The sequence below is a fragment of the Plasmodium inui genome (genome assembly GCF_000524495.1).
Source record: "Plasmodium inui San Antonio 1 unplaced genomic scaffold supercont1.44, whole genome shotgun sequence".
Classification (NCBI taxonomy): domain Eukaryota; phylum Apicomplexa; class Aconoidasida; order Haemosporida; family Plasmodiidae; genus Plasmodium; species Plasmodium inui.
In genome coordinates this window covers 24,490-51,478 of record NW_008481878.1, presented here as the reverse complement: position 1 = coordinate 51,478, position 26,989 = coordinate 24,490, and the positions used below count along the sequence as shown (strand labels likewise).

The 26,989-nt window shown below is 40.9% G+C and overlaps 4 protein-coding genes across 4 annotated transcripts; 2 read left to right on the top strand and 2 right to left on the bottom strand.

The window, feature by feature from the left end:
- Positions 1-4,525: 4,525 nt before the first annotated feature.
- On the top strand, positions 4,526-6,622 carry C922_05198 (hypothetical protein; the record flags this gene model as incomplete). The annotated part of the gene is made up of 1 exon (XM_008820770.1): positions 4,526-6,622. The coding sequence occupies one exon, from the start codon at positions 4,526-4,528 to the stop codon at positions 6,620-6,622; it is 2,097 nt and encodes a 698-aa protein (XP_008818992.1).
- Positions 6,623-7,565: 943 nt separating this feature from the next.
- On the top strand, positions 7,566-10,478 carry C922_05197 (hypothetical protein; the record flags this gene model as incomplete). Its single annotated transcript, XM_008820769.1, has 4 exons — positions 7,566-7,667; positions 7,806-7,868; positions 8,041-8,256; positions 8,394-10,478. 4 exons carry the CDS (start codon positions 7,566-7,568, stop codon positions 10,476-10,478), a joined length of 2,466 nt encoding a protein of 821 aa, XP_008818991.1.
- Positions 10,479-11,574: 1,096 nt separating this feature from the next.
- On the bottom strand, positions 11,575-19,379 carry C922_05196 (hypothetical protein; the record flags this gene model as incomplete). Its single annotated transcript, XM_008820768.1, has 3 exons — positions 11,575-18,288; positions 18,490-18,542; positions 18,701-19,379. The coding sequence occupies 3 exons, from the start codon at positions 19,377-19,379 to the stop codon at positions 11,575-11,577; spliced, it is 7,446 nt and encodes a 2,481-aa protein (XP_008818990.1).
- A 2,669-nt stretch (positions 19,380-22,048) lies between these two features.
- On the bottom strand, positions 22,049-24,823 carry C922_05195 (hypothetical protein; the record flags this gene model as incomplete). Its single annotated transcript, XM_008820767.1, has 1 exon — positions 22,049-24,823. One exon carries the CDS (start codon positions 24,821-24,823, stop codon positions 22,049-22,051), a length of 2,775 nt encoding a protein of 924 aa, XP_008818989.1.
- Positions 24,824-26,989: the final 2,166 nt, after the last annotated feature.

Genomic DNA, 26,989 nt, shown 5'->3' with positions numbered 1-26,989 from the left:
TCTACTGTCAACAAGAGTGATGCTCAATTGTGGTTTTATTTTCTTGAGATGCATACTTAAGATATTGGTTCAAGCAGGAAAGAGGGGGAAGGGTGAAGAGAAAAGTACTTACAATGTTCATGCCGGTTTCTACTTACAAGGGTGCATGACAAGTGACCGAAAATTGAAATACTTCCAGGGCACAGAAAAAGGAAAACTTTAAAATGCGTTACTAAGAATATGAGCAAGATAAAATTCCAACATATAACATTCTGAAAATGGCTGCACAAGGGACGTGTTTATAAATTTCTATAAGTGTTGTGCACTTTGTAGAGAAGGGTGTAGTGTGTTCGTTACTCTGCGCATGTATGCTTCTGCCTTGGTGGATTTTACCAGTACACTGTAGAGGAGGCTGCTGTAAATGTGTCATCTGTGGAGTGCCTAAAGGGATTCTTATGCTTCTCTTGTTTTATGTTATTATCATTCGCATAATTAATGTATTTTGTATAACCCAATTTACTTTCACAGTTCGAAGTCTTCATTGACTTTTCTTTACAAGGGTGTACGTTCGTGTTGTCGTGAGGTTTAATCATGCCGCTGGTGTGTTTGTCGCGATTGCTGAGTTCGGTGCGTTCGCTTCGTTCGCTGCGATTGATTTCTTTCGTGTCACGTCGTAGCGTTAAACCTCCGGTGCACACAAAGCATTCACTGTTGTGCAACAAAAAGGGGCCCTCTCTCGTCTCGGACAGAAAATACGCTCTAAGCTGGCGCGGTCGGGGGGATGCAAAACTATGTAGATGAAATATCTGGGTGAACCCCTTTTCCAATTAAGACGTACACAAGTTAGTTTTTGAAAAAATAAACGATCCGTATGTACATATGTACACGTGTAACACAAATACTTATGCAATCGTGACGGCTTCTTACACCGCGTGGAGGGTATACGCAGAGGTGATACCTCTGTGCTTGTGTGTAGGGGGGGCGTTACTATATATTTAGGCTGTTATTTTAGGAAAAAATAACGACGCAACGAAGCCGCTTCGTGTGATCAATTACGCATGGTATGCAGTTGAGTGGATAACATACATGTCAGCCAGTAGCGACATATCACGATGTACATGCATACGTATGTTACGTAGGGGGTATATTGTACATGCCCAAGGCAACGCAAAAACGTTTACTACGCGTTAGGGTTCGAGAATAAAGATACAGTTAAGGAATAATGATAACTCCAACGTGTACCTTTTTTCTGCCCTCGACTTTTTGATATATTTAAATTTCGTTTTATTTGACTTGAACTTAAGTTAAACTTTCCTGTTCAAAAAAAAAAAAAAATATATATTTTTTTTTTAATATATGTTCGTATTTTTACTTCAGCTAGAAGGGGATTCAATTTTGAATTTTCGTTATTTTGTTCGCACATGACTTTATACATATTTCTTACAATATGTACATGGAAAAGCATACATTTATTTAATAGCAAAATTATACGTTTACGTAGGCATTTACTTTGTATATTTTTACATGTATAAATTGTTAATGCGCTTTTTTTTACTCTTTGGTATGGGCATTTTTTTTTTACTTTTTGTATGGTCATCTTTTTCTAATTTTTGTATGGGCAGTTTTTTTTTTTTTTTTTTTTTGCATACCTCTACAGTTTTAAAATTTCAAAATAATAATTCGACACTGAAAAAACCAGTTCAATATCTGCATGAGCATTTCTTCGTCCACATGCATATGGCTCCTTCATACGTATGCATGAACGAATGGATCCATGGTACGTACACGGATGTGGCACAAACGTGTATGTTGTGAGGGGATATATATATAATTCCTCGTTTTAAACTACGAAAATTACGTTGCGAAAAATTATGTTACCAAAATTATGTTACGAAATTTAAGTTATAAATTGTGTCATGGTTTTTTTTTGTACAACGCGCGCCGCGTGTCATGCGATTAAGGCGAATCCTTTTGATCCACAAAAAAGGGCAAGCAGCGAACGAACATCTCTTTCTTTCTTTTTTTTTTTTTTGCCGTTAAGGGTTGACTCGAGTGAGTGACTGGTCGACGCACTGACTCACTTTAACAACTCCAAGAAAACAAAATTGCCTCCGGTTGGTGGAAAAAAAAATATGTAAAACGAAACTCCACCGTTTTTATAATATCCATAAGGTGAATATTTTAAAAATCAGTTTGGGGGAGTTCAAAGCGCGCTCTCTCTATATACATATTTATAATATATACGTATATATTTTTTTTTTCTTTCTGCTGGCTTTGTCAAATTATACCGTTACAGTTGTTTTTTCGTGCGACTCGAAAAATTAGCAATAGCAAAGCATAGTAGGTACACGTGCGTATACATACAGGTATCTAATGACGCCTTTGGTGCCTATGCAGAATTGTATACAAATGCTTGTACACATGTTTATAGGACTTGAATATATATTTTTTTTTCCTTGCTGAGATCTATACACAGAACGCTCCTGTACGTCTACGCAAATTTGCGGAGTTTCCCCCTTTTGCCTTCTTCTAACAAGTGGTAAATTTAATTGGCAAAAGGGACAAACTGCAAGGATAACGAAAATTAAAATAACGCAGAAAAAGATGCAAAATTGGAGAAGCATCAAATGATTAGCTAATGCGGGATGGATAATTGGCCTCTTCATGTTAATTGTTACATTGTGCTGCAAGAGTAACACATTTTTTTTTTTTTCTTCCACTTTGCTTCACACTTGACACATCGAATGAAATTAAACTTCAAAGTATAACTGTTCGCAGTTTGGTCGCACATGGGTTATCGCTTATAAATGCATATTTGAGTAGAGGAATTTTTGCAGAGGCACGTTTTAAGAGTTTGCTTGTTTTTTTTTTTTTTTCTTTGTTCTCTCTCCATTTTGTTAAACTTTTTAAAAATTCAGCAGGCCACATAAAGCCTTCCTAGAAGGCACATCTTTTAACACCAAGACAACCACGAATATGATGTAGGTGTGTAATGATGGTACTTCTTAACGGACCTTCGTTGTTTATGAAGAAGGCATGGTATGGGAGCGAGTCATATAAAAGTTTGGAAGCCCCATGCTAGGGGAAAATCGCTTCTCCACCGTTACTTCCTCCCATTTTACACGCTGGTCAGGCGTTTCCCTTTGATGCAAAGGGGGAACAAAGAGGCAAGCTGCGAATGATGAACGGTGAACTTATAAATGTGCAAATGCGCGAAACACAAAGTGGCTACGAACTTGCCAAAGTTGCACCTGCTCAGCTCGCTCATGTTGGTTTTCCTCCTGGAACACGTTAAAAAAGGCCCGGCGGAATATTTTTAACCCTTCGCATGGCAAGCAAATTTCGCCATCAGAAGGATGACCACCACATTGTGATGTTACTCTTAAGCTGAATGGGGCTTAGCGTGGAAGTGGAGAGGATGCCAAATTATTCTTATGCGCAAACGGTACCGACGTAAACAAAGGCATATACCCCCAGGCAGTGATGCCAGACTGTGCCTTCAGTCACACCCACTGCACCCCCTTTCCGGTTTAGCGTGTATTATGACTGTGTATGTAAAAATGTGTGGTCAAAGTATTTTAAAAATTGCTACAATTTCGGAAAAATTAGGAGGGTCTCATTGTTCTGCTTGGAACTGCACTTTCAGTTCGCAAAAAAGATTGCAATTTGTGAAAAGATGAAAGAAAAAATAGTCTTTATTTTCAATTTTTCACCTACATTTCTTATTTCTCATTTTTCACCTGCATTTTATTATTTCTCATTTTTCACCGGCATTTGTTATTTCTCATTTTTAACCCACATTTGTTATTTCTCATTTTTCACCCGCATTTCTTATTTTTTAACTTTTCGAATTTTCGCCCCCTACACCACCGAAAGATCAATGTGAGCATGCGGATCACGTGCTCAGGGGGGCCAAGCGTGAACGTACACATCAACGTATTTGCATACAGGTTAGCGCCTGTAATGGCCATCCATTTTTTTTTTTTTTTTGTCGAATCGGAAAAAGGGAAGAACACCAAAATTACAATAATATATACGATTATTTTACCAGGTGTTCTTCGATGTATACACTCTCGAATGAGTATGCTTGACCCCCTTCTTTTTTTTTTTTTTTTTTAAAATATCTTCTAATAAATATGTAACATACAAATAAACAAAGAATGAAACGATAATCCACCTCTAAGAAAACTGCCCCACCAGTTCGCCCCCTCCCAGGTTTCATCATTATTTTATTGCTCACACACCCGTGTGGCGTAGGAGTATAATTGTGCATCTTGGCAAACTTCTGGCACGCTTTCATCAGATCGGCGCACCATTCTGTTCGCCCGCCCCTTCAACTATTCCCGATTGAGCAAAAGTGAGGCAAACACTTCCGCCCCGAAACAGTGTAACCGGGGAAGCGCGGCATATACTTTTTTGATAGAGCCCCTCTTCGTTCGGGTAACCGGTGAAGCGGATATACGACTATAAACTGTCAAAGGGCGAAGACCCGTCACACATCACCATCGCCGGTGTGATCTGCCCCCTTTCCCCACCGAGACACAAAATGAAGGGGGAACAGAAGGGCATCTTAGAGGTGAACGTCATCAAGGGCTACTACAAAAAGACATTCACCAACGAGCTGCTGCATTCACTGCAGAATGAAATAAACGTAGAAGACCTGCTGTACTCATATAACTACTATTCCCATTTGCTGACGGGGGATGACAAATTTGACAATGAAGAAATGGGGAGTGAATACCTGAAGAGTGAAGACGAACTGGAGGAGTCACCACCCAGCCATGAGGACAAGAAATATAAAGTAAGGAAAGAAGATTCGGACGAGGATATGATCAATTACTTCGATCCAACTATAACTGAAGAATTGTATGAAGAAAAAATCGAACAAACATTCCAATATTTGGATAATTTTTTAAAAGCATTTTATGTTCCAAATGATATGAACAAGTCAAGCGAAATGGAAATAATAAATGACGTAGTGAAAAATTTAGTAATAGAAAAAATAAATAATGATGAATATAAAATCTTGGACATGCAATGTGAAAAATCCCAGATATATGAAATTACGCTAATCATCATTGCGTACATTATTAGGAATATTTTCAGCTTAAGTTTGGGAAGGAAAATTATTTTTTCCAACAAGAAGATCACCAGTCTGTTGTTAAGAGCATTGTATAAGCAAAATATATACATACAAATATTCACTTTGAAAAATTTAAAAAAATATATCATGGAAGATGGAGAATGTTTGCAAGATATCCACTTAAAAATGATTAAAATCTGCATCTTCAGTAAATCTCTCTCTTCATTCAATCGCTCAAACGAAATGATACAATTTTTAGTGAAAGAAAATAAACACGTGAGTGAAATTTTCGATTTCTGTTTTTTAGAAAAACTTAAAAAGTCTTTGGAACATTCGGACAATGTGCAACGGTTGAGATTGCTTGATCTCATTTCAGAGTGTGCAAATATAAACAGCCAACAAATTTGCGACATTTTTCGAACGAAGAAGAAGAAAAAAAATATGACACAGGAGGATGCTGAACAAGATGGAGGTACGTCTGATCAGGGGGAAAACGAAGAGACGCACACGGGTGATGATGTACCGCCCGCTACGACCGACACAGATGATGATGTTGATGTCAATTTGGAAAACTTCACCTACGATAGCGAGTACGAAGAAGAGAAATGCACCTATGATGACATATCCTTTGTAAGTAAAAATGTAGTAGAGGAAGAAATGAAAAAGCATAATGTAAAGTTAAGTCAAATTTGCAAAATGATAAAAATTAATGTATACAAATATTTATATATGATATACCAGAAGGACGATTTACTGCTGAAAATAAATGTGCTGGAAATTTTCTCCAAATTTGTGCAAAACGAATATTACAGTGATAGCACGGTGCAAAATTGCTATTTTCTGCACACCGTCTTGAACGATCTGCACAATTCCAACGACGATGTTCTTCCCTTGAGTATTCTCAACTCACTCATTTGTTACGCCAAAATAAATTCAGCTCTTCTTCATTTTATAATCACCGCACATGACAATATTCTCATAAAGACGATCATTCACTATCTGACGAAAGATTCCACCCACGGTAGTAGTTCCAACATGGAAAAGTTAATTGTTGGCATAAAGTCCTTTGGCTACTTCTTCTCACTGAAGGAGTCTAGTGAAGCTCTTGTAAGTCTGAACCCAAATGCACACCTTATCATAATTAATAACATAAATACACACTCGCACACGAATGTTTTAAAGCACGCAATAAACATATGGATAAAAATTTTACCAGCTGAATGCATGGGTGCTGAATGGAACAAACAACTCATTCACGATGTGCTCTTCCAAAAGCTTATCACCATACTAAAAGAAATCGAAGACGAAGAGGTTCAGATAAATACGTATCAAGTGCTGCGGGCCATGGTCCCCTACAGCATTGTAGATCTTATCATACAAGAACACTGGCTCCTTAGGACTCTCAGAAGCAGCCTTGAAAACAAGAGCTACGAGCTGAAGATGAGTAGGTACAATTTTTTTAAAGAACTCTACGAACTTAACGGTATTACCATAACGAATGATGCCTTCTCGGATAACCTCATCAGCAACTTCCTGGAGAAGGAGCCCAAGAGGTATTAGCCCCTCCCTCCCTCGGGTTCGCAATTTTTTCAAATCAGCATACAAGAAAATGGAAAAATAAAAAATAAAAATTTTTTAAGTTTACTTCCCCTCTTAGTGTACATCTAGGTGGATGGAGAAAAGAAAAACTGAACAGTTAAATATTCGTCAAATGTTATCCCTTTTTGTATCCCTTTACAAAAAGTGTCTATTTTTTCTTTTTTTTTTTTCTCAACTCAACTGCCATTTTTAAACACCCAATTGGTTCAACTCGAACTTGATTTTACGAAGCGAAAAAATTACGCTTCGCAAAATTGCGTCTTTTAAACATTGTGCTGAGTGCAGTAAGAGTTGCCACTTAAGGGCTTTGGGCGCTTTCTGCATGGAAGTATTCAAAGGGGTCAGGGAGACTGTCCCTACGCCCTATGTGCGTCTACTCTTTGCGCGTGCTATGAATCGAAGTGGGCCCTTAAGGGCCTCCCAGGGGGAAGCACCAAAGCGATGAAACAGCGTAACGTCGAAACAGCGTAATGTCGAAACAGCGTAATGTCGAAACAGCGTAATGTCGAAACAGCGTAATGTCGAAACAGCGTAATGTCGAAGCAGCGTAACGGTGAGGCAGCGAAACGCTTAAGCGCTACGTAACGAAATTCACCCTTCTGATGAACCTCTTCACATATGTGCGTTTGTCCATGCTCAGGAAGGACACCATTGCCCCTGCACATGATCCATGTACTGATAAAAAAAACGTCTTATATGCTGACGCGTGCATTTATGTGGGTGCCTCACCAGTTCCCCTTCCAGTTCAGCGCAAACTAGCAATACAATTATCCCCACACAGAGTTGAAAGGACACCTGTTAGTCATCCCCAAGGGGCCATGCAAACTGGGGGACACCGGGGAGGAACCCAGAAGAATAGGATTTGTCCAAATTATCCAACTGTGCACGATTAAGAGGGGAGAAAATGTCTTTGGAGTTCGGTTCGGACAACACCCTTCAGATAAGATGCTCCTACATGATAGAAAAATATAAAAAGAAGCTGCAAAAGGTGAAGCAGCTTAAGAGGGTAAGGAATGAGGGGGAGAGAAAGAAAGTGCAGATGACTGCAGTCCCCGAGGAAAAGCTTATAACCAAAGTAACAAATTATACTCAAAAAGATGAGCAGCCAAGAACGTGGCTCACGTCCACATCTACCCACCCGCAGGATATCAAGGCGTCGCTCGAGAAAAAGAGTAAAGAGTTCTACATGGACAGATATTTTCTCAATGTATGGAAGGAAATTGCACACGATTTATCTTCCAAGGGGAAGTGCAATCGATAAATCGAAGAAAACTTCCTAGTGAAGAAAAGCTGTGCAACTACCTGCATATGTGATGCCATTTTGTATATTGTATGCTTTCTCTTTCCCTCGGTTATGCCCCCCTGCCCCTTTTTTATAGAAAGAAAAAGAGCACCTGTACAGCGAACTGGCAAAAGAGAAGGAAAAAATGGAAATAGAACATCTCGAAAAAACGAAGGAACTATACAACAGCTACTTTGCAGATATATTTTTGTACGAACAGGAATATTACCAGTGTATTTATAAAGTGTTTAAGAATTTGCTACTGAAGAAGGAAGAAATTGACGACAAGGAAAGGCGCGTTCTTAAGTTGCAAGTAAGAGTGTTGACGGAGGGGGTATTTTAAGAAGATAAGAAAGAAATGTCGTACTTGTGACCTGTTCGTTTTCTCTATCTAGCGCCTCACCATTTTGTGTAATTTTTTTTTTTCTCTCTTTTTTTTTTTTTTTCAAGGAACACGCTCGGATGACGCTTTCAGACAGGAACGTAAGCGAAGGGCTGGGCGAAAAGATAAGGGAAAACAAAAACGCACACTCAAACGGAAACGAAGCTGTGGAAAAAAAAACTGGACGTGCTTACGGGGCCTCGGACAACCATCAGGAGAAAACGGAGCATGGCCAAGACGACAACCATTTCGACATAGACAATCTATGCGATCTTAACATTAACGAAATTTATCAAAGCATCATACTGGACCAAGGAGAACGTCCACACAACTTAAGCAACAAAGGTGATGAATTCTCGAAGTCCATTACGGGGCTGATTCAAGAGGGCACGCATTCTCCCCAGTTCTTGGATGAACAGTACGAATTTGGCACTGAACAATGTGGCAGGGAACAATCTGGCAGTGAACAGTGTAGCAATGTGTCCAGAAGGGAAGGAAGGGATCGTGGGGAAGAAGGAATAGAAAAAAGTGCCACATGTAAGAAACACGAAATTTTGGAGCTGAGTTCACTAGGAAAAGGGAACGCCCCCACAGAAGAGCTACGTAACCGACTCAAAAGAGAAGACAATTCCGAGTATGACGAGGCGATCCAAGAAAATGTTCCCACTTCGCTTGGACAACTCAGGCAAACAGACTGGCACGCCGGAGGGGGAAGAGAAGCTGATGGGCATTATCCGCAAGATGTACGTTATAAGCATGGCGTAATGGACTGGGACGACGCAGCCGAGGATGACCACTCAGGTGGGGGAAAAAAGGTGACCCACCGTGAAGACGACAAAGAGAGCACCCATTCCAAATCGGGAGGAACAGAACAATGCGAGGAAATGAGCGAAGAGCGAGAAGAAGGCGAAGATGGCGAAGTAGAGCCAGGTGGGAGCATCCATTTTGTTCACCAAAAAGAAGAAATAAAATGCCTGGCAAATGAGGAGACATGTAAAGGGGAAGAAGATGACCAAAGTGAGTACGACCCAAATGAGTACGACCCAAATGAGTACCCCCCAAATGAGTACCACCCAAGTGAGTACCACCCAAATGGTAATGATGCATACATAACTAGTGAACATTTAGAAGCTGCGGAATGTATGCAAGGCGAGGAAGCGGATGAACGGCATCGACGCAGCGTGATCGATGTTAATCCGCTGAGCCACGCAGTTAAAGAAGAACTAAGAAATAACGACCTTTTTGAAAAGAGTGAGGTCGAAAATCGGCAACAGGATAATGCCGAACTGGACCAAGTGATAGAAAATAACATCGACTTTAATATATCGAGTTACTTTAGTGGAAGCTACGACGACATCGCTGATTGTGCGGTGTTAGAGAGGATCGACGAAGAGGTGGTTGCACTGAACGATGATGGTGGCGATGATGACGGCGATGGTGGTGGTGATGAAGATGACCTCTATTATGGAGATGACGAACCGGAATATGACATGATCAAAGAGCGCGACTCGGGTGTGGATCCGGAAGAGCTGAAGGACTCCTCCGAGAAGGACCACGGCAGAGAAGGGGACACACAAAATGGGGAAATCTGCACAGTAGGGGATCCAACCGAGCAAATGAATCCGAACAGACAAATCGGCCTCGAACTGCAGAGAAATCAAACCAGTCCCATAAAAAAAGAGGAATACCCGCCCCAAGGAAACAACCCCTTCTCATCCTTCAAACAGCACATTAACAATTTCTACACTGAATATGAACACATGAGAAGGTTCAATGAAAATAACCACAATATTAAGTCATCCATTTTTAACACTCTGTATAGTTACGACAACGACTATTCCATTCCGATAGAGAAGATGAAAACCTTTGAGAATTACGTGGAGGAGATTGGTCAGCTGGAGCCTTATGAGCATATCTTAAGCTTCATCAACGGAGGGGGTGAGGAGCAGCCTGCTGCGGATTGTGATGATGACCCGAATGAAAGCTCTCATGTTATAAGGGACAGACCAGTGGAGACTGAGGTCAACTCCAATTTGGGCCTACACACAGTTAAAGAACTCATAAATTACGTGAGTGCAAGCGCCAAGGAAAACCAGAAAGAGCCAAGCGTCTTCAAAAAAAAGTACAGAGAGAATGAAACAACGCTTCAATAGGTGTAAAGAAAACCACCCCCCCGTTTTATTTTCTTCCTCTAGACATATTTTTATATGCACATTTTTTGCATACGTACCCACGAGGGGGAAAAGGAATACTTATACACGCATGCCTGTTTTTAACCGAGTCGTCGTTCCACTTTCGCCGAGAAAATTACTCCACGAGGAATGCCCTACGGAGGGCTAACCTCCAAAAGGTGTTTCCAACTTCCCAAAAGTGTAAACCTTGGTGCACGGAAAAAAGTGTGCTTCGCGAGATGGGGAAAACCAAAGCCGAAAACTGCGGCAAAAGGAAGTTCCCCCCTTGAGAGCTCCCTCACACTTGTGCCTTCCGCTGCTCCAAGGAAAAGTCTAAAATCTGCGTTAATCTTCAAACGCACCCCCGTTTGTCTTAAAAATGGCACACATGAGAGAATGCCCTAATTAAAAAGCAGCATACACATACTTCATAAGTTTGGAAGTCATTAATTTAAAAAAAAAAAAAAAAAAACATGGAAAAGAAGGAGAGCATAGCGCAGGGAGAACACATTCATAGGAGCAGAACGGAATGGAGTGAAAGGCAAAATTGGGAGACCTAAAAAAGTGAAACCTAAAAATATGAAAACAAATGTTTTTATGACTTAAAAAAGGTGCTACTGTCCGCACGCCGAAACTTTTTTTTTTTTTTTTTTTTTTACGTGGACTCTCTGCTTCAAAATGAGACTTGTGCAGAGGCACGCTTGGGCTGCTTATTCGTGCATGTTTTAAATACCTCATTACGAATGGGCAGTATATTCCATGCCGATTGTTGGCACGTGGGATAATAGGGGCAGACGTCAATGCACAGGTATATATATATGCGCATAAATGGTTGGCCCTTTCCTGAAATATTTATGACCCTCATTTTTCCTTCCCTCGGCCGCTGCCAGTGAGTCCCATGATGCGACGCATTCACGGGGAACGTGCATAAGGTGGGTACTTCACCGCGCACTACCACGTCGCAACGTCTTTCCGGCTCACAAATTGTTTCCTGCTCGCCATGTCCTTCCACCTCACTACACATTACCTCTTTCGGCCTCACCGCGCATATTACCACTTCTCGCCCCCACCTTTGGGCTCACTTCTTTTTGGTCTTGTTCATCATGATGGACTTGTTCAGCAGGGTTTTGTCGAGCTGCTCGATTATGCTATTCCCGCCGCTTCCCGCGGTGCCGGCCTCGCGCCCATTCTGCATTCCTTTCATGAATCCCTTTATCCCTACCAGGTTGGTGTTCTTGTTGGCATTATTGCTCGCGCTCCTGTGCACATTCCTTTTCGAGCTTGGGTCCACTAAACTGGCCTTGTTGCCCCCCCTGCCGTCACCCTTGCTGGCGTGTTTACCCATGTACGCGTTGGGGTTGGCACTGACGCTTCCGTCCGCGTCTGGCCTTCTCATGTATGCAGTGTTGCTCTTGTTATCACCTATGCCGCCTTCTCGAACGGTAGGGTTTCCCACCGGATCGAGATGTTTCCCACTTTTATCATAAAACGTGTGCTTCTGCTCGTTTGTGTTTAGAACAAAATTATCTTCGTAGAATTCTTGCTTTTTGCTCCGCATGTTGCGCGTCACGTCATTCCTGTAGCTTCGGGGCACATTCTGATCGTTGTTGTAGTAGACGTTGCTGCTGTTGTTTCGCGTCTTGAAGTTGTTTTCATTTCCGTGGGGGATGGAATTCGAATGCAGTCTTCTGCAATTTTCTTCACTTGATGTGAAGTTATTACCCCTCAGCACGTTACTGTCACTGTTGTAACCGTTGTCTGGCATCATCCTCACGTTGGTTTTCTTCTGGGGGGCTGTCTGCAAGGAGGGATTCGTAGTGTCGTAACCGCTGCGGTTGTGTGTGCCACCTCCGTATTCATGACTGTAGTCCTCCTCGTACCCCCCACCCCCGCTTGGCTTCCCCAAATTTTTGTAATCATACGAATCATTCATATTTCTACCGTTTAGTGATTTCTCCATATTATGATAAAAATCTTCGTTTTCCTTTTCGGAAACACCCTTGCCGGCATTGCCGTAGTACTTGTCAGAATTTATGTCCTCCAGAAATTCGTTAAAACTGCTCTCCTTTTTTATCGTGTCATTTTCTTCATTGTTGTAATTGAAGAATTTGTCCCGGATGTCCTTATCCGTGTTACCCTTGTCCTTGTTCTTTGCCTGACTGGCCATTCTGCAATATTCTGTCTGTTTGTTCAGTGCCGCTTTCATCTTCTTCCCACTTTGCATTAAGCTTGACATGTGGTTTATTGACTGCATGTTTCTATTCACGAGGTTGTCTATCTGGTTGAGGGGGACTAAATTTTTCCCATTCCCATCCCTATTCCCATTTCTGTTTTTGTTTTTGCTGACCTGATCGTTGCCTTTCCCCTTTTGAGCGCCTATTCCTCCGTCTCCTTTGGGAGGGAATCCCCTCCGTATGTCTTCACCCCCATGGACATGGCTGTTAATTTTGTGCAGATTGCCCTTTATGTTACTAATGTTGCTGTTTATGTGATCCACGTCATCGTTAATGGTGCTAATATTTTTGTTAATGGTATCAATCCGTTGGACATCCTGCTTGGGTTCTCTGGTCTCCGCATAATGTCCATAGTTCTTCCCCCCCGCCTGCTGCTTCTCATCCTGCTGTTGCTCCTGCTCCTCCCCCATCATCACGTTCATGTCTCTTTGCTCATAATTCGTCAGCAGCAAATCTCCATCGTACTTACTATTCTCCTTACCTGTGAAGTTACCGTAGTTACTTTTTACCTCTATCAAATCGGATTCTATTAAATTGTTGACGTTTAGTGACGCCAGCATGTCTTCGCCATGTTCCTGAAGTCGGTGCTCCTTGAAATTCATCCTGGAGGTGCTCTTCGAGTTTGAGCCATACGTCAAGTTGCTGTTGCCCATTTTGATTTTCGTGCTCAGGTTGTTAATGTTGTAGCTGTTGTGGTTGTTGCGTTTATTGCGGTTATCACGGTTGTCCCGGATTCCCCGACTGTCACGGACGTCACGGTTGCCGCTCCCATTGCTGAAGATGCCTTCATTTGGGGAGCCGGTGTTATTCCCAATGGTGTAGCCGTCGTGCTGCCTCTCGTACCGCCCCTCTTCCACAGTCTCGCCGTGTTCCCCTCCGTAGCCGTAATTGCCCTTCACCGCCGCGCTGCTGCCGCTTCGCCCCTCTTGGGACCCGTAGCTCTGCGCCTCCATTTTCCCCGAGTCCTTTCTATAATGCCTGTTCCCTGGGCCACCAAAATAGTCCTTATTCGCATCCGCGTTTTCTTTGTAGTTTTCCACATACTCGTTCGTGTGGCTATCCATATGGTTCGTCAAATCATCGGCAGCATAGCCAACCATATCGTTGTTATTCACCACTCGGTGGTCGCCATTCAGGCCGAAATTATTTACTTGATTGAAGGGCTCCTTTTCAAAGTTGCCTCTCGATTTGGTACCCGCGTTACCGATGAGGTTGCCGCTACCCGGGTGCTTGTTTTTACTGGAGTTCTCCGAATAGTGTCCCCCGTCGGAGGGTAGCGAATACTCAGCCGTCTTTTTTCTACCATAGGTAGACACGTTAACACCCCCTTTGTCGTTAATATGACTGTACGAATGGTCCACCTGGGGTGCACTACTGTCATAGGTGGCCGTCCTATTTGACTCCCCCTGATTCCCCTCTTTCACTGCTGTATTGATCCTCATATCACTGTTGCGTACCTGGTCGTTGGGCTGAAACGCCTCCGAGAGTCCCAAACTGTTTCCATTCTTATACTTCAAAAAAGGCTTGTTTTTGAAGTTCTCATTTATCATGCTGTCAATATATTGAATGCTATTATTAATTTCGAGATTGTTGTAATGAAAATTGATGCTTTTTTTTCTGTTTTTCCTTCGGATTAGGTCTAGTCTGTTTTTGCCAATAATTTTCACTTTAACTCTGTTTTTGGAGTTGCTTGCTCTGGACAGATTGGAGCTGAGCTTCCTGTTCTCTAAATTTTTGAGAGATATTATTGCCCCCTTTGCACTTTTGCCTCGACAGTTCTGTAACTTATTCAGCAGGTTAATCTCGTTTTCTTTTTCCTTGAGTGACTTTTCTTTATTCTTCAACTGTTCATGGAGAAGTTTTAGCTGTTCCTGAATAAATTCGGTGTCTTTGTCGTGTTTCTCCTTCATGAGTAAGAACTGCTTTTTCTCCGCTTCCAGACTGTTTCTATCAATTTGAATAACTGTCTGCTCGTCAATGAGCTCCTTTTCTCTCTTCTCGATCATTTGAAATTGCACCTCCTTTTGCTTTAAGCTATTTTTATAATTCACTAACTGGTCTTTAACCTTTTGTAATTCGTTTTTTTTTTCCTTGAGTTTTTTTTCTCTTCCTTGTAGCTTGCCACTGTACTCCTTCAAGTCGCTGTCAAATTCGTTCAGCTTCTCCTTCTTCTTATACAGTTCGTCTTCGTTTTTTTTCTGTTCCTTTTCCTTCTCGATGAGGTTAATCTCTTTCTTTTTTAAGTCCTTGTCATAATTTAGAAGTTCTTCTTTGTTCTTTTTAATTTTTTCTAATTGCTCATCAAATATTTTTCGCGACTCCTCGACCTGTAGTTTATCATTATGCAGACATTGTTCTCTTTCGTCCAGATCGAATCTTCTTTTCTCCATTTCTTCCTTCTCCTTCTCTATGTTTTCTTTTTCCTTGTTTAGATCTTCCTGTTGTTGCGATAAATTTATGATTCGAATTTTTATATCGTTTTCTTCCTTCTCTTTGAAGTTTTTATAATTTTTCAGCTCAATTTCGATTTGTTCCTTCTCCACTTGTAAATTTTCCTTTTCCAGATTTAGCTTCTCCTGTTGTACGTACAGCTTGTCTTTCTCTTCCTCGATGTCAAGGTAGACTCTCTTTTTGAAATTCTCTAACTCTTCCTGCTCCTTCATTATGAGGTACTTCATTTTGCTTTTCTCTTCGTCCAGCATTTCGTACTTTTTCTGTATACTCTCTTCGTACTTCTCGCACTTTGAACGGAATTCCTCCTCATATATCTTTTTCTGTTGCTCGAAGGAGTCTCTATCTTTTAGGATTTTTTTTCTCTCATTTGCAATTTCGTTTTGCAGTTTGTTGGCTTCCTCTTTGTATTTTTTTTCCAGTGTTAATTTTTCATTTTCTAAATTTTCTTTGCATTTCTTTTCGACATACATTTGGAACTTGTCTTTATCCTCCTCCATGCTTTTTAGCATGGCTCTCCTTTCATTTTCTACTTCTTCCCTCATCCTTTTGTTTTCTTTTTCTACATTATCCAGCATAGAATTTTTCGTCCTTTCCATGTCTTCCATCATAATCATTTTCATCTTGTCCACATCTCCTACCATGAGCATCCGTTCCTTGTTCAGCTCTTCCTTCATGTAACTTCTTTCATTTTCCTTTTCTATCTCCAGGTGTTTTTTTTCGTTTGCGAATTTCATTTTTTCATTTTCTAGTTGGTCCATCATTTTGATTCTCTCATTTTCTAATTCCTTTTTGCTCTTGTTAAGCTCATCGATTAGCTCGTTATACTTGTCAATTCTACTTTTCAATTCGTTTTCCTTTATCAGGTTGCTTCGCTCATTTCGCCTCAGTTCCTCTTCCTTATTTTGCAAATTACTGTATTCACATTCGATTATTTTCTTCTTCTCTTTTTCGAGCGAGTCCAATTCCTTCTTTAGCATCTCCAGCTCGTTTTTCTCCTTCATATTGAGCATTTTTTCTTCTTCCAATTCTTTTCTATCATTGCTTAGGATTTTTTCCTTTCTCTCGATATTTTTCCTCTCATTTTCAATTTCCTTTTCCCGCTCTTCCATTTCTTTGATTCTCTTGTTGAAAAGTCCGAACTTCTCATCATATTCGTACAGCTTGCTCTTACACTTATTTTCGATGTTGATGCATTCGTTCATTTTTTCTAACAACTCTTTCTGTGCATTGTCATACTTGTTCTTTATCGAGTTGATATATTTTTCCTTTTCCTCAATTTCATTTTTTTTTTTATCAATGGTTACTTCTTTTTCCTTAATTTGGGAATGTATCTTATCAATCTCTTTTTCCTTTTCTGCTAACATTTCTACTTTTTTTTCAAAATTGTCTTTTTTTTTTTTAAAAAGGTTCTTTTCCGTTTCGAGCATCTGTCTCCCCTCCTCCATGTGTAGCTGCAGTCGAGCCATTTGCTTGCTCGCCTGACACACGCACACGATGTTTTTAATGTCGTTTTTTTTTTTTATGTTTTTATCAAACGAAAACAAATCCTCGTAGTTACTGATTATCGGCTGCATTTTGTTCTTTTCATTTGTTAGGCACACGTTGTAGCTTTCGTTCCTCTCATCCTCGTACGCTTCTTTCTTGTGCAAATAATTCCCCCCCTTTTCGTTGTTGTGGCTGATGATGTTCATGTGCTTTTTCCTTAGTTCATTAAAGTCGAGGTTTCTCAGGCCGCCCAGTTCGTGACTGCTCTTCTGGGTACCGGCGTTACTGGCGCTGCGCAGCGCTTCCCCGTGGCCGTGATTCGCGTCCAACACGTTGCGCTGCGCTTCGGCGTTATTGCCGTTCATGTGGATAGTATCGTGTGCACTTCTATGAGCATTTGCCTGTACTCCATCATAGCTGGGCTTGGCACCCGGCTCGTTTGCGCCTCCGTCGCCGGGGACATTCCTCGACAAAAGGCCATTATTGTTGCCATTTTTAAGGTGCAAATATTTTTCGTAACCTGAAATGGTGCCCGACTCCCTTTCGTGATAGTAAGTCACTTTGGCCTGCGTGTCATCAGCGTAAGTTACATAATTGCTAACTCGGTCGATATCATGTCTCCCCAGATTCACGTTCGTCGAGCTCGAACGTCTGTGATGCGGATTCTTATTATCCAGGTGCAGAGTATTCTTATTGTTGTAAAAGGTATTATCTGCATAATGTTTCTTCACACTATTCAATCTTGCATTGGATCTGCTTCTCTCTTCATCGCTATTTTTGTTAATATTCATCAGATTTTCCAAAATTTTTTGCCTCCTACTCATGGCGCTGTCGTTGGTAGCTGCCTTATGTCTGGTGTGGCTGCTGTAGTTATACCTGTTCATCATTTCGGACTCTGTTTCGGCGGAGCTCTTCTTCTCGGATGGGAAGTTCTCTTCCCTCGCGGTTCTGTTGCTCATGGTGTGATTCGCTACGCCGCTCACCGCGCCATTCGGTGCACCGTTCCCCGCGTGGTTCAGGAAATTTCCCCTAAACTCGCTCTTCGATCCAGTGTCGCTATACAGCACCACATTGTTAGAGTACATCTCGCCATGATCTTTCTTCGTCTTGCTACCTGTTCTTTCCTTCACGTCGTGGACATGACTCGGGAACTCCCTTTCGTACAGAAAATTATTTTTATATTTTTCTTGCAACTGGCTTAGCTTATTGGAGTCGTTATAAGCTGACAAATTGCTATTCAACTTTTCCATATCATTATTATATAACATGTTCAGGTCTAATTTGTTAGAATTGCTAGGATTTGGAATGTCCATCGCTGCTGAGGTGTACCTAATATTATTCTTAAATGCGATGTCTTGATTGTTACTGAGATGGTCTTTGTATGTTCTGTTGCTGTAGGGGAAGTTGAAGTTACCTTCGTTACTGTCTTCATTGTTTCTCTTATTGTCTTCATCTCTGAGGAACATGTTTTTCATTTTTGCTCCCTTCAAATGGTCCATGTAGTCTCCATCATGTATATTATCTTTGTACATCTCGTAATTATTCATTTTATCTTCCTCTTTCTTTATATCTTCACAGCTATCCAAAACTGCATTGTCGTTATCTTTTTCTTTTGCGTGCTGGAGGGTCGGAAGGGAAGTTTTCTCCGTGTAGGGTCTCGCAGTGGAGAGATGTCCAGGTGACAGTTCCCACAGCAACATGTGCAGTAACGAGGTTCAAAATGGTACAGTGCGATACGGTTCCAAAAGGTGCAGCGCTATACGATTCAAAAAGGTACAGCGCCATACCGTTCAAACACTCTGTCATGCAAGGGCACTTACCGCGCCTGAAAATTTGTGAATATTTTCGGAGACCTGCCTACTGTGCGTGTGTTCTACGAAAAGGGGGGGAAATCGGAAATGGTGTGCGGAACATGGGACAACTCTTGGGTACATCCCCTATGCATAGAAAGTCCATCGAAACTCTATGTTCAGACGGCTCCCATGCAAGCGGGAGGCGCAAAAAAGAAGAAGACTCCTTTTAGATGCCTACTTTTGTGAAATCTGTAGAGTGACTCGTACATCTCCAAGTCCACATGCCTATTTGTGTTTATCTCTCCAAGTGCATGAAACTTTCTCTTTGAACTAACAGCGTCACTGCAGTTCCTGTTGGAGGAATCGTAACTAGGTGCCTTATTAGGAAGCCTGTTACGCTCATTTGTAAAGTTATCATAGTTGTTCTTTTTCGCGTTATTTACTAGAAGGTGACTTCTATTTGTTGTATGGAAGTTATTTCTGTCGAACAGTATGCGTTTGATTGACGACTTGTCATTGGTGTTTGACTCTTGCCTAATTCTCCCATTCGAATTACTACTTTTTGTGAATAAATTTTTGTACTTATCGATAAAATTTGTTCCATTTTGTATAGAGCCCTTTTTAGCGCCGTTAACATTTTTGCTACTTACGTATGAGAGATGACTGCTTACTTTTTCTTTATCCGTCTCGTCCTTCTCTTCCCCTTCCGCTTCCGTCTCCGTGTGCGTGTCTCTTTCCCTTTCTCCCCTTCGTCTTTCCACGCACTCGTTATCTGTGCTGGCGTAATTTAAAAGGTTGTCATTTTTGTACTTACTTTTTATTTTCTCAATAGTTTTGTTACTGTGCCCTATTAAATTTGCGCCATTCTCGGTTAAGTTACTTGCATACACACCACTACTCCTGCTAAACGTTTTCATTCTATTTGCTGTCTTACTTAGTGAGTTTACGGGCCGTGATGCGCCCAAATGAGTAATCTTGAGCGTTTAAGGGAAGGCGTGGAGATAAGGAAAAAAAAAGGGGGGGAAGAGACGGAGAATGCGAAGAAGATAGATAAATACGATTCCGTCTCCTATTGACGGTGATCGTTTTTCTCCTTCTTTTGCTTATAACTACGTCATGGTTCTAATATAATACATTTCAAATTGGGAAAATGCAGAAAAAAAAAAAAAGGGAAAAAAAAAAGGCATAATGACAAGTAAACTAGCAAACGTGCAAACAGCTAAATCATTTAATCTATTTTTAAAACGTAAAATAACTTGTATTCCTTTTGTTAAAAAAAAAGGAAAGAGGGTAAAACTGAAAACAACTTTTGCGTACATCACTTATTTTCATTTAAAAAGTTTGTTCAACATGTAAAAGGTGAAAATACGGCAATTTTATGCGCAATAAATGTGTTTAAAAAAAAAAAGGGGGAAAAGAAAGAGAATAAAAAATGTGGTTGTGTAAATTGCTACGTTAGAACTGAGTTTTAAGGCATTTTCAAAATAACGCATACACAAACATGTTTGGCAGTTATTCGCCTGCGGGATTTACATTCCTGCGTTTTTAATGCTAGTTTTACATTTCGCCCGCAGTTGCAATTTCGCTTACAATCTCACAGTCGCAGTACCAGTCGCAGCAGTTCCTACTTGGATTTTTTTACTCCTTACATCGTTGAGCGATTTAAAAGAAAAAACGAAAACGAGGAGTCTATACGTGTAAAATAGCGGGGAAGAAGAACCATGCGCATATAAGTAGCCACCTGCTGGGTGTATTTGCCCGAACTGGTCACACATGCATAATTGCGCATGGAACTGCATACACCTAATGCCACACGCGCGTAGCTGCGCCCTTCGAAAAACATGTAAGTATACAAATGTAGCCCTCGCGCGTGACAGTGCGCGCATAAGTACGTATGTATGCACGTAGTGACTGCTGATAGTTCCCTTCACACCCTTAATGGAGAAAATAAACAGGGTGGAAAAAAAAAAAAAAAGGGAAACATAAACCAATGAAGAATTAATAAAACTTGCATCACTCACTTTTGAACGTGTTTATTATATCCCCAAATGGATGAATAACCATGATCCGATTTAAAACTCCACTTTTGCATTTTTTTCACGTGTATATTTAGGCAGCTTTTTTTTTTTTTTTTTTTCCATGTCTGAAAAGGGAAAATTATTAAAATAAAAAAAAAATTCCATTTCTACACGTACAGTACAGGTAAAAAAAAAAAAAAAATGTGCACAATGGGAAAAAAAAAAAAAAAGCTGTAAAGGAAAAACTTCACGGTGTGTAGAAGTACCAAAATAAATTATTCCATCGCTTCTATAGAAATGATTACAAAGCATCACATACAACATATTATGTTTGTTTGTTCTTTTACGTAACTACTTGCGGCTTTTCCGCTGCATTTTTGCACTTTCTCCGCAGTTTCGCTCATATTTAGAGGCCAAGCTCTATTGTCTTCTACGTTTGTGCATATTTGTTGTAACACGAATGACCACTTTGCTGATCGAAGAAAAAGGGAAAATATGATCCTCATTTGGATTCCTCTTCGTCCAGCTCTGCATTAGCCCATGTGCCCCTAACCATTTCTACGTCAAAATTTTTTCTCTGATTTAAATTTGTCACATAAAGGAACTATCAGCGAAAATGTCCCTACAGGCTGATCAACTTAACGTCAACTTTTGTCGAAGGAGTCCTTATCAACATCAGCGCTGCGTTCGTGTTATAATTATTTTTTTTTAATGAACACGAAAAGGAGAGCGCTTTTTATCCCCTTCATATGAAAAAAAAGAAGAAAAAGAAATTTCACCTGTACACACACGAGCGATAATCAAAGGGGGAGAAACCGTTGCGTAGAGCGAGAAATGAACCAGGACGAGCACCTCAAATGGGTCGTCCTATTTATGCGCACATTTGCAAAGAACAGTTCGCAGGTTCTTCCCACGAAGACTGAAACGCACAGCGCATTTTACGATAACACCCTTCGTCCTTTCTCTGCGGTATGTTGCATATAATACTAATTTTATACAAAGTGGAGTTGCTAATGAGTAGTGAATTATGGAACAAATTGAAAATTAGCAAATCGGACGAGGTACGGTGGGGGGGAAAATAAAAAAGTTTGGCGCGAACGTGTAATTGGTGATAATTGAGGCGTAATTAACGGCATAGTTGAGGGCGCAACTCAGTGCATGCTCAGCAGCATCACTACGCGCGTTGCCACTTGCACGCAATAAATAAACATTTGAAATTTGGACCGAACAGGAAAAAAAAAAGGTTTGAGGCAATATACGGAGCACATGCAACAACATCTGCGTATAAAACCTTTAGGCATTTTTTCCTTTTTTTTTGCACAAATGGGCGTTGTCGAGGGAAGAGAGAAAAAACTTTACAGGGGGGGTAATAAATGGTACAGAAAAATATACATATATACTCGCTTGTGCACATGTACGTGCATGAAGAAGAAACAAGGGCTAAGTTAACCGCTCAGCTACGCACCAACGCACGTTGCGGTTGCACACTTTTTAACATTTCCACGAGCATCCTCTCCTAATTTGTGTAGTTTATATTTGCTAGGACGACTCCGATTGGATAATCCTGTTTATAACTTCATCTTCTGAAGGATGTCTTCATTAAATTTGGTCTTCTTAAAGTTCGGGTTCGTGATGTCCAAATTAAAATCTTTATTTTTGTACAAGTCAGAAAATCTGCTATCAATTAGGTGGCCATCATTTACTTTTTCTAGCAGGTTTTCTCCGTGGCTTTTAAACATAACATCTTTTTTTCTTTTGTTTGTTTTTTTCGTTATGATTTTTTTTATTTCTTCATCTTTCTTCTTTAGGGACTCCAAATAGGCCTTTTTCTTTAATTTCTTTTTCTGTCTCACCCTATCTAGGTACTTTTCCCAAGGATTTTTCCTTTCTTCCTTCTTGTCCTTATTTTTTAGCATGTTTTTGAAAACTTGTACAACTTCGTTTTCGTTGTCGCTATCGTCATCGTCGTCAGTGTCGTTCGCCGCCTTCGCAGTGGCAGCGCCGCTTCCTTTTGCTTTATGCTTATTTTTTTCACAACCTTTTTCATGGTAACTGTCAGCTAACTCGTTCGTGATGCTTCCACCCGCATTCTTATTCGAGCCAAAACTTCCCTCCTTCGACCAGTTGATCAATCCCTCCTTGCCTGCAAAATCTTCCTCCATTTCGTCCAGGTACATGGAGAGGTTCATTTTGCTAACGTTAACGTCGTCTGCATGTGTACCTTTGCCACTAGTTTTAGCCACTCCCCAATTTGGCTCTTCCTTTTGTGCACTTTGTATGTCATCTTCGTTTAACCAATCGCCAAGGAGCAGCTTTCTGTAATGTTCCCTGTTGTATTTTTCCCTTTTGTTAAATGGTGAGTTATCCTTGTTCCGATTTTTCCCCTCCTCGTTCTCTTCTTCCTCCTCTTCCTCATAGCTGGATGAAGAATTAGCTAGATACTCCTTCAGGTCCAGTTCTTTTAACTTTTCTTCACTAAACCTCGTGGAGAGGAGTTTTTTCCTCTTGGGATTTTCATCCCATGTTGACTTTGCATGCGTATGTTTTAATGCGGTGCTCACGCTATAATGAAATTGATAATTATCAGGTATCTTATTGCATACCTCTTTCACTTTATAGTCATCAAGGGAGCACTTATCATCAATTATCCTAAGATCTAAGTAATTGATGCAGAAATCTGCATCCATATCGTTTAATTCCTCATATAGGAATTCCACTATTTCTTTATTATAGCATTCTACTACTGCGAAATAGTATCTTGAACGCTGAATCTGGTACAGTCGAATTTTTTCATTTTCTTCCTCCTCGTCGGCACTGAGGCTGGTGTGCAAAAGGGCCTGCTCATTTCGTTTTTTTTTAAGTTTGGCCTTGGAAGAGTCCCTCCCATCTGGTCTCGCCTTTGTGCCCTCCTTCGTGGGCGACTTCTTACGTTTTGCGCCTTCGCCTGCGCTGCTGTCCGAGTCACCACTTTCGTCGTCGCCTGTGCTGTCATCTCGATCCGCACTATTGTTCAGGTATGCGCTTTGGTCACTTTCGACATTCTCGTCACTCTCGACACTGCCGTCATTATTGACACTTTCTTCGGTGCCCCGGCTTCTGCCGCTGCCGCTGTCCTCATTTGAGCTCAGCGGCCCCTCATCACCCTCTTCATCCTGAAAATAATCTAGAAAGTTGTTCTGCCTATAGACAGCTCCGTCACCTTTCCTCTTCAGCTTTAGGATGTCTAAATTAATTTTTGGGCCATGTTTTCTCTCCTGCTTGAGCTTCTTTTCCCCATATTTGGAGGTGTATATAGTGACCTTCTTCACAGCTCTACTTTTCGTATAATCTATGTTTTTTTTTTTCCTCTTTTCAAAATTGTAATATGACTCAAAGAGGTAGAAAATGTCGACACTGGAGATATTGTCCCAGTCGCAACCTAGGACAGTAAAGCGGCTGGTTACGTCGAAGGTCATCTTGATGTTTTCTTTGTTTCTCTTATACTTGGCATATCTCTGTTTGTCATTTTTGATGTTATTCTTTTCCTTTTTAAAGTTAATTTTCTTCGTTTTGTTTAGCTTTTTTTCCCTTAACATGTTAAGTATTTTCTGCTTGTCCGTTTTTTTGCCTTTTCTCTTCGAAAGGGGGTTGCTTAATTCGTCCTCTCTGCGGCTGCTCTCTTCGCTACTCCCTTCGCCGCTCCCTTCGCCGCTGTCTTCGGCGCCTCCCTCATCGCTCGACTGGTCGACCGTCTGGTCATACATCTTCTCATATTGTGCATTTTTTCCTTTGGGTCTATTTTTTCCATTTGATTTATTTTTTCCACTTCTCCCCCCTTGGCCGTTCTCCGGCATCCTACCATCGCAGATGCTCTTTTTCTTTAACTTCTTCTCTTTATGCTTCAAATCGAAGGAACTGCTTTGCAGCGATTCTGTGATATATTCTTGTTCACTACTGTGGCCTTTGCCTGCGGGAATGAAACTCTCCTCGCCGTTGACCTTTCCACCGATTTGACTTCCCCCTTTGGCTTCCTCATTTGTCATGTTTCTTATTTTTTTCCTTGGGGGCACAATAATTGTATAATCTTTCGTTGCATCCAAATTGGTGCTATTGGCACATTCATTTATTTTGTTGATTTCTTTCTTGATTGCCATTTCGCTGTCGTTTTCATCTTGTCTCTTCAAATCTTCCTTGTTTTTACCTACGTCTTGTTGTGCTTTGCTTTCCGAGATGTTATGCTTCGCTTCGTTGCTCCTCTCGCTTAGGTTTTTTTTCCCATTTTCATCATTCTCTATCGTTTGCTGCTCTATCCAGTTTTCCATACTTAACGTGTTGTCATTTATTTTGATTGAATTATCATTCATTTTGTTTTACAGCATGAGCCACTTATCGATTGTTCTTTTCTGTACATGCGTTTGGGCACCTATTCGCAGAGCCACAGTTGGGTGATTGTTCCCCACGTGTATATGGGTGGGTACTTACTGAACGGCGCTGGCACCCCCAACGTGCACTGCTGCGTGATGGGCGCGACGGTCCATACACCTAAGCGGACATATGTATATATATACATATGTATGGACTACGCGCAAGACGTTGCCCAGATAGTGGGGCCGGTAATTAAACACCTTTTTAATCGCTCCTTTGCTGGTACATTAACAGGTGGGCACTCTCTAGGACAGAAAAGGCGTATATGTTTTGCTACCTTCCTATAAAGTTGCGGCGGGGCTGAAAATGGTCGGCCGCGAGTAGCTCTAGTGGGAGAGGTTTCCCATTCGTTCATGGGTTGACACCAGACTCGCATAAGAATGCTCACTGGGAATGACCATTTGCATATTGGGCTAAAGGATACAACATATACCCACGTGCATATAACAAATTTGCCACTGTGGTGGCGCGATGGAGAAATGGCTCAAGGAAACAATTTCTACCCGTACAGCCTGCGAGCCGGCCTCCAAAAAATCAGTTTTCACTACGAAAACGTTAATAAGTGCGCACAAGCGAACAATTTATATATAATCCCCTGCTACTTTTAATTTTATTAAATAACCTTCATAACGCAATTGTACAAAAAAAAAAAAAAAAGAAAAAGAAAAAGGAAAAGGAAAAAAAAAAATGGCATAATGAGAGATTGTCAAACGGGAAACATATATAGAATATAATAACGATGAGGAGGACATATTGCCTGGCGCTTGCCATTCCCCCGGGCAGCAGGAGCCCATATACATATTCATCAAAAAATTGTGCATTATTTTAAGGATATGCGCGCAGTGAATGACGCATGTATATATGCTTAGTATATTACTTTCACATTTTGCCCATTTATACACGCCCTTTACAAATATACTTGCGCAAACGGGGGAGCCAGCTTAGTTACGCAGAGGCTTTATCACCTCAACAGTTTTGTGAAAATTTTACGCGTAAGGAAAATGGCCTGCTCGATTATGTAAACGGAAAGGGTCAAACGAAATGTACTTTCCCACGTAAAAACAAAAAAAAATACTTAAATTGGTATACCTGAGAAAAAACAAGGAACATTTCCTGCCACGTGCCATGCGATGCAGCTTTGTAAAAGGAAATGGCCAAAAGGAAGGTAGGCAAAGACGTACATTTGAGGGCGCGCAAATGGGCATACAAATGGGAGCCAGCCCCCCTCTGCATGAGTGGGTATATGTACATGCTTATATGACCCACCCACCCCTAATGCGCATATGCTTACCCAAGGCAGAATCGCCGTGTCCCTGGCGCCCCCTCGCAGAGACTCCACTTGATTAACTTAACTACCTCCTATGGGCCCACAAAGGGGTAAACGCGAAGATGCCCGGCTCGCCAAAACAAAACAGAGTTGCCAAAAAGTGGACAAAAAGGCAGGCGGCGAAAAAGCGGGGCATGTGATCTATACGATAATAAACCAAGCAGTTCGATTTGCAACATAAAAAATTTGATTTCTCACTGGAGAAGTAACGTCCGCTGCACGGGGGTTGCGAAAAAGAAGGAAATTATTTAAATGAGAAGAAAAAAAAAACAAAAAAACAATTGCTAGTCAATACGCAAAAAATGTTACTTTACATCTCGTGTGGATTGACCTGATGTTATTCTTTTTCAAGAAAAATTAAACAGCCAATTGATGCATTTAGCGTGGGCTTCTTGTTTTGTACTCCTTATGCGTGTACACATATTTAAAAAAAAAAGGAAGGGGAAGAATAGAGGACCATGCGTTGGGAACTCTCTCAGCAGAGTTGTAAACACATACGTGGACCACTTCTATGTGTTGTTACCAAACGAATGATGGAGAAGGAGAAGGGAAAAAATATACAAACGCGTCTTCTCACATGCATGATGAAAATGTTCCTATATTGATACACCAAAATGTGAGTCGAGGGCGTTTCATCAGTTTTGATTTATTCAGGGGCAAAAAAAAAAAAAAGAAGAAAAAAAAATCTTTTACATAAGGTTGTTCGCATTAGCCCACAACAGATTTTGTAACAGCGCACATACACATAACATTTCGCAGTACGTTTTAAACGCTTTTA